The sequence below is a fragment of the Mercenaria mercenaria genome, chromosome 4 (genome assembly GCF_021730395.1).
Source record: "Mercenaria mercenaria strain notata chromosome 4, MADL_Memer_1, whole genome shotgun sequence".
Classification (NCBI taxonomy): Eukaryota; Metazoa; Mollusca; class Bivalvia; order Venerida; family Veneridae; genus Mercenaria; species Mercenaria mercenaria.
In genome coordinates this window covers 23,403,684-23,413,638 of record NC_069364.1, presented here as the reverse complement: position 1 = coordinate 23,413,638, position 9,955 = coordinate 23,403,684, and the positions used below count along the sequence as shown (strand labels likewise).

The window sequence follows — 9,955 nt, the reverse complement described above, 5'->3', positions numbered from 1 at the left end:
AAGGTGAGAGGCAAATTCGCAGATTATTACGAAAGATAGCTGTAGAATTTAAATTAGTACGAGGAATATAAAATGACTTAGAGGAATGAAGCTTTAATGGAGAAAGGCTGATAGAAGGTGTACACTACTTGGTTTGATTGAATCTGTTCATGATAGGTAAGAAATGTGCATTACGCCCCCTAGCACTGGTTTAAGCGGAACTATATTACACATTTATTGAACGAACTCCATGATCCCAAAGGAGCAGAAAATATAACAACACTGAATCAATAAGTAATGTATTCTGTAAGTTTATAAGGGATCTGTCAATAATCTGCGTCAGAATTCATTCAAAATATTGGTTTCTTTAAATGGAAAGTTCTCCCAATTGAAAATATCTCAAAGCTTAACTGTATTAAAATCGATAGTACAAAACAAAAATAAAAAGCTATGTGATGAGAAATGTGAATAAAATATCAGTAATAGGTAATTGTTTAACACTTGTTGTTGAGATAAGGGTTTAATGAAAGTTCCTTCCTAATGGAAAAGTAAACCAGCAGAACTAAAACATGGAAAGTAAGACATGTAAACATTTAAAGTCGTGTGAAAGCGATGTTTACATGCTGCTGATACAGAAATGCGGTTTATTTCAGACTTTTTTGTAAAAGTGCATTTTGTCTATACAATAAATTCAGAAAATGTCAACTTTTGAATATAAACTAATTATTCAGTATTTGATTGTAATACCAACAATCTATGTCAGATCTTCGATAAATATTTGTCCAATACAATCTCAACTACTATAATATAAAACGAAATAAATTACTAAATATATTGCAACAAGTTTATGTTGTTAAATCTGCAAGTGACCAACCCCAAATAATGTTTAGTGAAAATGCAACTTTTTACAGAATTGCATAGCAAAGAGGCAAACTTTCACCTGCTGTCATACTTGCATCTTAACTTGGTGTTGCGTGAATCATGAATACAGCGGGGAGGGACACTTTTTATAAGTGTCACGCCAACCTATACACATACATAACATAACATGATCACAGACAGTCGTTCAGTGGATAGTATTGATCTTTCTAATTGTGTTTTACATTTCAGAAAATGATATAGCTGTTAACGTAACTAACCGAAACGAACTTTCTTAATGGATTTCTCGGGATTTAAACTGACATAAAATAAACGTGCTGAAAAAAATTAAGTGTCCGAGTGAAAGAAATTCTTAAGTATGAAAAGATAATTGTTCATTATTCCGCCTCACACCCAGTTAATTTTGATATCACGTATGCTGTTGATCCACCGGCAGCTGTCCCTGTTCCCCCGCCAATCACCGCCGATCCTGTTGCACCGACATATCCAACAGCCCCCACACTTTGAGCCCAGGCAAATAAACTTCCTGCAGCTGTTGTTGCTGATTGTATTCCCGCTGCGATGGACCCTATTTTACAAATGATAATCGCAAATTAGTAAAAAACGTTATGTAGTGATATGCTCCAACTCCATAATTTCAGTTATCCTCACAACGTATTTCATGACTTAATCAATATACTGTCATGAATTAAGCTTATTATCTAAACTTTGCCAACTAGAAGGCTAAAATGGAAATCTGCATTTGAACGAAAAACTAGAACTTGGTGCCATAAGCATAGATTGAACCTGAAAAACACTGGCTACATATGTTTTACGAATGAAAACTATACTATTGTAACTAAACGTAAAGATATATCAAACCTGCAACAACGCCGCCCGATCCAAATCCTGCGGCTGCGACGACTACCGGTGTTGCAGCCACCATGCCAGTCCCAGCCCCAACTGCTGCGCCAGCCACTGCCGTAGTTTTCAAAGCAATTTTACCCCAATCTTTCATTTTTCTATACCAGTCATCTAATATTCAAATGTTTATGTTGGTTAGGTAATATCAAAAATTTGGTCGAGATAAAATTACAATTACAGCCACAAGTACAGAGATAACAATTTAAAACAGTTTTATCAAGCACAGACATTTTTAGAAACTGTAAATGGAAATAAGGAAAGTATTCTTAAATAAACTTTATAAGTGGATTTCTAGTCAAGAAAATTTTATTGAACCGCCTTTTTGGGTAGGATTATTTAAAGTAAAAGGCCTATCCATAGCTCCTAGTACAAACCTTCGACACAAGTAGGCATTTCCTCTATCCATCTTCGCTGTACATTACATCCACTTGCTATGTACCCTTTATAACACCGAAGGATACAACGATTTCATTTGTTGTAGTCAACATCCCAGTGACCATGCAACATACCTTCCCGGTCATCTGTTTGAATATAAATAGCATTGTTAGACTGAAATAGGAAGAGACAAATGTACAAGTATTCGCCACTATAAATTCTTGCCTCACTTGCTACGTGTTCAAAGTTCTTAATGTTTATGTTAGTGTTATCAGGTTGGCCAACCCATGTGTCTTTTGAATATCGTACACATGAAATAAATCAGTTGGTTGGGCGAAGTGTTTGAGAAAAGCACTGAGAACTGATGACATATGCTTTATGCAGAGGAAAGCACCCATTTTTCTGTCTTCGACGCACTTTATTTTATCAGTCTGTCAAGTTATAAGGAAAATATAGGCAAAATATTACTTGAATCGTGACGTTTCTTCCGTGTTTACGGTATACAAAAGTCACGTGGGTTGGCCACTCTGGCTATATACATTTGTGTAGTACGTTGAAAAATTCTACTAACATGCCCGTATAAAAATATGTTTCTGGTCCTTTGGGGTCGTGGAGTGCCGCGTACGCCATTGATACGAAGGAAGTGTGAGAGATGTTGCACATTTCATTACCTCTTATAAACAAACTCAATCAATAAGTTTTTAAGATTTATTAGCAATGGTCAACAACGTCTAAGGCTGGATAGCCCAGCGTAGCAAAATAAAAATGTATAGATCTAAAACAAAAATATTTATGAGGCTAACGTAACTGTACACGACAGTCGATGTCATAATGTCAATGCGTAAGTAAACAAAACATATAGATTCTATAATTCAATGTTCGCTTCTGCTTTGCGAAAATTGAATATCGTGCCTGCTTTAAAACTATATTCATAAAGATCCTGACTCGACCAAAGTTTTCCATGTAAATTCCAATAGTAAAAACATTATTGCTAAAATAGAAGTCTTTCAAGTTTTAATACATATACGTAGGTTGCACGCGCTAAGTGACGTAAGAGCTCATGCGGTTCGACCTGAAGTAATGCATATTAATAAGGGACAAATAAACGCGCACACTGGTTCTATGGAAAATAACACACTAACACACGTTATCTGTTGATGAGGCAGAAACTGGTAAGAATGGATGCAGTTGTGGAACCACACCAATTCTACTGATATACATACCTTTGACACATTGACCGCTGTTGTCGGAACCTTGCTTTGTACAAAAGTCTGGAATCATTCCTGTTGGACAATGCTTTTTACAATTCATGTTGCTCTGTTCTGTTGAAGAAAAGATAACGCATTTTTTCACGTATCAAACCGAACCATTTTGCACCTTCCTCTGCAAAACATGCCCTTGTTTTAAAATTTTAGCTCTCGAGATTTTATAATGTGCAGAATGTATACTTATCCTTTTTCTTAATATATTTTATATCACATATTGCTGTCTTAAAACATGATCCCTATGTCTACGATATACCTGATGTACATTTTTACTACAATATAAAATGTATTGTCAGTCCCATAGACATACATTCTTACAAATTTATTCAGATTTTAAACACCTCCTGCCTTTTGCCAGGCAACCAAAGGGATAATCCCATTTATTTTTTCCCGTCAATGGCATGGCCTACCTGCCTTACAATGCTTATCAAATAAAAGAATATTACGAAAGTCAAATGTGAAAGGAATCTGTATAATACAAGCATTACAGTTTTTCAAAAGGTTAAAGACATGCAAACTACTTATATCATAATTATAACCAGAACACAGAAAAAAATACTGAAAATATCCCTATAATATGTAAAATAAACTCCAAAGTTTAGACAGCTCTCTGATACTCGTCAAAAACATGTCTGTGGCGTATTCTTTAAGGATTCAGGATCGTTCCTTTTGTACTATTAAGAACGTTTTCATACTCTGTAACCTTGAAGAACATTAGTTTCTAAGACAAACAAGAGAAGAAAAAGCACAGGTCACCGAACTTGATTTGATTTTGTAGGGCATTTTCTTCCCCAAATGTTTAAGCATGTCAGAAATTTTGTAAAATTGAAACAAAAAAGGTGATACTTTATAAAACATATAATACCTCACTTAATGTTATAGGGACTTCACGTCTTGCATGTTGCTATAAATGCAAGGTCATAAAAAATATATTAGCATAAATGTCACTAACAAATCTTTTTCGTTTTTACATGTTGACATAATTACCCCATCCTATATATTTTCAATGGAAAATGTATTTAAATCTACAAAAAAATATTGCCGTTAAGATTTTTTCAGCTTTATTGACATATAAAAGTGCTTCAAAACGGAAAGGAAAACATTGGGGTCATCGTGCATCTAAGTTTTATTTAGAAAAAAACGTTTAATGATATCTTTAGTTCTTTTTGTCTTAGTTTGTATTTCTTAGATAATATGAAGTGAATTTATATAAACCTTTATTTTATTTGTTACTAATTATATATATATATATATATATATATATATATATATATATATATATATATATATATATACTGGCATTTTCCTAAGGTTGAAGTAATATGTATACAATAGGGTATGGTTCGGTAATTACAAATATCTATTAAAGTAGATCAGGTTTGGTTCTGAATTTTTCTGACTGATATATAGGTCTAGATCTGGATTCTAGAAAACAAAAGAAAAATTTAACAAATTTCTACCGTAGAGCTACAATTTATTATTTTCTCACATTTCTCGCGGCCTCTTTTGATGCTGAATTTGGCTAACTTACTTCAGGCGGGATTATAATTTGTATCTGACACTGCTCTCTTTTTAATGATACCTTAGTACGTTCTATATTTAAGTAAACCAGCACCGACAAGCCATGAAGCGAGAACACGTTTGGAAAGACGAACCAAGGAATTGAGATTAGACGACCCCGCAGCCAAGACAGCTTTTGAGGGAGATGCAGGAAAGACTGGTGGACAAGATAAGAATAGGGACACGTTGGATGGAAATTGTAGCGATCATGGAAACGTTCGCGAATCTGGTGAAAATGTTGACAACATGGCGAAAATAGGGGATAAGCGGATAATAGCGGACAAGGCTCTGGTCTTATGACGAGAGCAACCCCTACAGGTGATGAAGATTTATTTCATGTACCTAGTATACATGCAGAGCTAGGCTTCAAACTTTCAGATACTCTTAAGGCAAAAGATCTAGCTCAGTTATCCAATGTTAATTCAAATAGCTCAAACAGATAGTTAGGTTATCATTAGCCGTCGGATGAGCTCATACTCAGGCCTAGGTCACATTCCCTGCAGATAACGTCCATCGAAACTTTGACTGATGCCTTTAAACAGATAGTTAGGTTATCATTAGCCGTCGGATGAGCTCATACTCAGGCCTAGGTCACATTCCCTGCAGATAACGTCCATCGAAACTTTGACTGATGCCTTTAAAATGTACATGAGTATCTATTTATGGTGTCAACAAAGTTAAACACAGAAAATTATTACGTATACGAACATGATAAGGTCTGGTGCAAAAATTTGTGTGGACTAGGATGGAAGAAATATGATTTAGGATTTCTCTGGTATGGGGTAAAATTGATTACAAACGGTCGGTTCCAAATGAACAACAGCTACCAAACACAACCACTTCTATGTTTCAGACTTCGTCTTTTAAGAAACGTTTAACTACAATTCTAGCAGTCAATTGCAGTTACTGTTATGACAAGTGCATGCCCAAAGGCGTATGTATTTCTTGCAATCTGTAAGAAAGGATTTCAGCATTTATTCATTAGTGAGTACCTAATTTAATTGGTTAAAAACTTATATCATTTCTTACATTAATAAAGTTTTTACAAAGAATAGTCTTATCACTGTGTTATTCCTCTAGTTTTGCTCGAACTAAGAAGTTCCTATAGCTAAGGAAATATTGGATTGCCCCGTCACTGTTCTGATATTTTTATGCCCCTCTTCGAAGAAGGAGGGGTATATTGTTTTGCAGATGTCGGTCGGTCTGTCTGTCGGTCGGTCGGTCTGTATGTAGACCAATCCGTTTCCGGATGATAACTCAAGAACGCTTGGGCCTGGGATCATGAAAGTTTACAGGAATGTTGGTCATTACCTGCAGATGACCCCTATTGATTTTGAGATCTGTATGTCAAAGGTCAAGGTCACAGTGACCCTGAACAGTTAAACAGTTTCCGGATGATAACTCAAGAACGCTTGGGCCTAAGATCATGAAAGTTGAAAAAGATGTTGGTCATGACCAGTAGATGACCCTTATTGATTTTGAGGTCAGTATGTCAAAGTTCAAGGTCACAGTGATCCGGAACAGTTAAACGGTTTCCGGATGATAACTCAAAATTGCTTAAACCTATGATCGTGAAAGTTGATAGGAAGGTTGACCATAAATAGCAGATGACCCCTAGTAATTTTTAGGTCAGTAGGTTAAAAGTCAAGGTCACAGTGATCAGGAACAGTAAAACGGTTTCCGGATGATAACTCAAGAACGCTTGGGCCTAGGATCAGAAAAATTGACAGGGAGATTGACCATGACCAGCAAATGACTTCTATTGATTTTGAGATCATTAGGTCAAAGTTCAAGGTCAGATTGGCCACGAACAGTTAAACGGTTTCTGGACGATAACTTGAGAACGCTTGGGCCAAGGGTCATGAAAGATGATAGAAAGGTTCATCATGAGCAGCAAATGACCCCTATTGATTTTAAGGTTAGTAGGTCAAAGGTCAAGGTTACAGTGACCCAGAACATTTAAACCGTTTACAGACAATAACTTGAGAACGTTTGGGCCTAGGATCTTGAAACATGATAGGGAGGTTGGTCATGACCTGTAGATGGCCACTATAGATTTTGAGGTCTGTAGGCTAAAGGTCAAGGTCACATTGACCCGGAACAGTTAAACCCTTTCCGGACGATACCGTGAGAACGCTTGAGCCTAGGATCACTACACTTTATAGGGAGGTTGATCATGACCAGCAAATGACCCCTGTTGATTCTGAGGTCAATAGGTCAAAGGTCAATGTCACTTTGAACCAGAACAGTAGAACTTTTGTTTACAGTGAGCAATTAATTTCTGTTCCTTGTGCAATTACTGAATGCATCAAGGGGGGCATTTCGTGTTCGACTAGCTCTTGTTTTTCTTGAAATTAATACTGTTAATATGGACATATGGGTGCCAGTCACTATGATCTAAATGCATATTTACTGGAAAAAAAGTTACACGGCTTAAACTACAATCTTGTCGCAAAACACAAATGACAGGGAAAGTCAGTTTCGTCAGTAAGGTTATTAGGTCCAGTAAAGCATTATGATGCTCTCCCTGATTTGTCACAAAAGTACGACCATTGTCGTTTGAAGCAAAAAGAAGGTAGACCTACGCTTATATCTAAGATTTCTTGAACATTTTAACGGAGTGGTACAAATCCCTGAACAAGTGAACTCGCGTCGACTAATGCATTTAGTCTCTTATAATGCGGGAAAAGAAGCACAATACTTTGTTTAAGGCTCATCACATTTCCTCGAAGTCAAACTTTATATGTGGGTCTGTTTACTGGAAGTTACTCCTTCTACAACCAGGAAACCAGAGTTGATCAATAGCAAATTTCTGCCAATGATATCAGAGATGAAGCAAGACTGTTGAGAGAATCGGTTACAGCCAGTACGTCGGAATCATACAACATAGGATTTCAGAGATTTGTCTCGTTCAGAAGTAAAAACTGTTGTCTCGGAACAAGCTGTCCAACCACATAGTATTCAGTTCATAGTAATGTTATCATAAGAAGGATCGTCATTGGCAAAACCCGAACTATATGTGACTGAAATTGGTTTTCATTTTAATATCCTTGGCCAATTTGATGTCACCAAACACTTCTTACTAGTTAGAATGGTACTTGAGGGTTTCAAACGGAGTGATTAATGTTCTAGAGACGCACGGCTGTCTATACGACATCTATAGTATCAAAGCTTATTTAAAATTACCGACATATCACAGCCTGGGATATATTATTGCTTAAATAAGGACAGCTTCAACCGTCAATATAAATGTGCAGTTTGTACATTTTTACAATTTGGACTTTTAATATGAATTGGATCATTTTCTGATATTTACATTCACTTTATGTTTTGTATACAAAGAAAAAAAACAGCTAACAACAATGGTGCAATAATATCAAGCGTAGTGCGATTCACGGATGTAAAAGATGTCCCAATTTGGTTTACACCCGTATGACAGCACAAAAATAGCATTCGGTTTAATTAGTCCATCTCGTTACGTAATTATAACTTTAATTTCATTTCAACCCGCTATTCTGTGGATGGACCGTCAAGGGAGGTAACTAGGGGGCCGGCATGGATTTGCACTCCTGCACAAATTTCTGAGCATTCAAGATCAGTTTTCATTCATATATACCTTTCCAGCTATACTCGCCAAAAAAAAGGTAAGAACAACACTTTAATAGAAAAATCTACGTTCCATGAACACTACTGGAGCACAACAAACCTCCTTAACAAAATTTAACTCTTACTATGGTCCAGAGTTAGAAACAGTGTGAAAAAATGTTAAACCAGCCAGTAACATGTAAGAAAGCTTATTTGTCTAGTTACTACGATCCGTAATATATTCAAGATGAGGTTTACATAGGGATTGATAAAATGTAACGATACAGATTACAGAAATAGATGGAATTACAAATTAGATATATAATATTTCTGGTGTAGACTCCACACTTTTATCACTCTTGTTACACGTGTATTATTATTCTTAATTTACGGTTAACAATTACTATTTATTATGCATTCGTTACAAAATAAATGTAATAAAATTGACTTACCTGTCGTGTGTACCTCTGAAAAAAATATCAGAAGAAAAATACAAACTAGTTCAAAGAAATACATTTTTATATTTAATCTCTCTAGTCTTCTTTCTCCGGTGTTTTCTTTCCAAAGGCCAACAACGAAATAACAACTACAGTAACAGCTATTTTAAACTGCGCAATACAGATTTTTCAATAATCGATATATATCCAATTACGTTAAACTAAATAATTTATTAACATTTCTAAAGGTTGTTATCCGTAATATTCCTATAACTAAAACTATATTTCTATCCCTATGAGGGCCATGAACGAAGTTGAACCCAGCACATTTGTATTTGATATTTGAAACTGTTGTTCTCTTTGTGCTAAAAATATACGTATATATAAGCAGTGAATCATAAACTGTATTCCTATCGAAAATAATTAGCAATCCTAGAATTCAGATAAAACCGGTACCTGGGGACGGGAGAGAGGTGTTACACATTTCATAACCTGTCATGAACAGGCTCAGTCAAACCGTCTCTGCTACTACGTAGCTTGGTTGTGTTCTATATCTCCAAATAATGTTTTCGAATATTTTAATAGACATGTATCTAAATGTTCTAAACGTTAACGTATTTACATGCATTTACCTGAAATTTTTCCAGCGCATCTCTTTTCTATTGTTAGTCAGAACATCTACAATACAATGTATGAAGAAAAACTTCTAAAAAATGTCTGTTTAAATCAGCGTATTTCAACGAGATATAATGACAATGAATACGATTATCTACCTTTACAAACACATGCCCAGCAGAATCATTAAGCTTAGTCTTGCGAGTCAATCGTATTGTGATGAGTGAGCAAGCAAAGTCTCAACCCTTTCAATAAAAGATCGGGAAACATGATAAGATCACTCATATTTTATAGATTGGACGTAAATTTGAAAATTCATATCGAAATATTTGTATTCATTATTGAAACTTGAAACTT

General features: G+C 35.5%; 1 protein-coding gene across 1 annotated transcript; it reads right to left on the bottom strand.

Moving 5' to 3' along the window:
• Nucleotides 1-423: 423 nt before the first annotated feature.
• On the bottom strand, nt 424-9,156 carry LOC128556256 (interferon alpha-inducible protein 27-like protein 1). Its single transcript, XM_053540726.1, has 5 exons — nt 8,999-9,156; nt 3,360-3,458; nt 2,136-2,282; nt 1,720-1,872; nt 424-1,426 (listed from the first exon to the last, which is right to left on the bottom strand). Exons 3-5 carry the CDS (start codon nt 2,152-2,154, stop codon nt 1,236-1,238), a joined length of 363 nt encoding a protein of 120 aa, XP_053396701.1. The 5' UTR covers nt 2,155-2,282; nt 3,360-3,458; nt 8,999-9,156; the 3' UTR covers nt 424-1,235.
• Nucleotides 9,157-9,955: the final 799 nt, after the last annotated feature.

Excerpts from the sequence above, each read along its gene's own strand:
- LOC128556256 (XM_053540726.1), bottom strand. Across the intron at positions 1,427-1,719 it reads ATCGGGCGGCGTTGTTGCAG|GGTCCATCGCAGCGGGAATA; the intron begins GTTTGATATATC and ends TTTGTAAAATAG.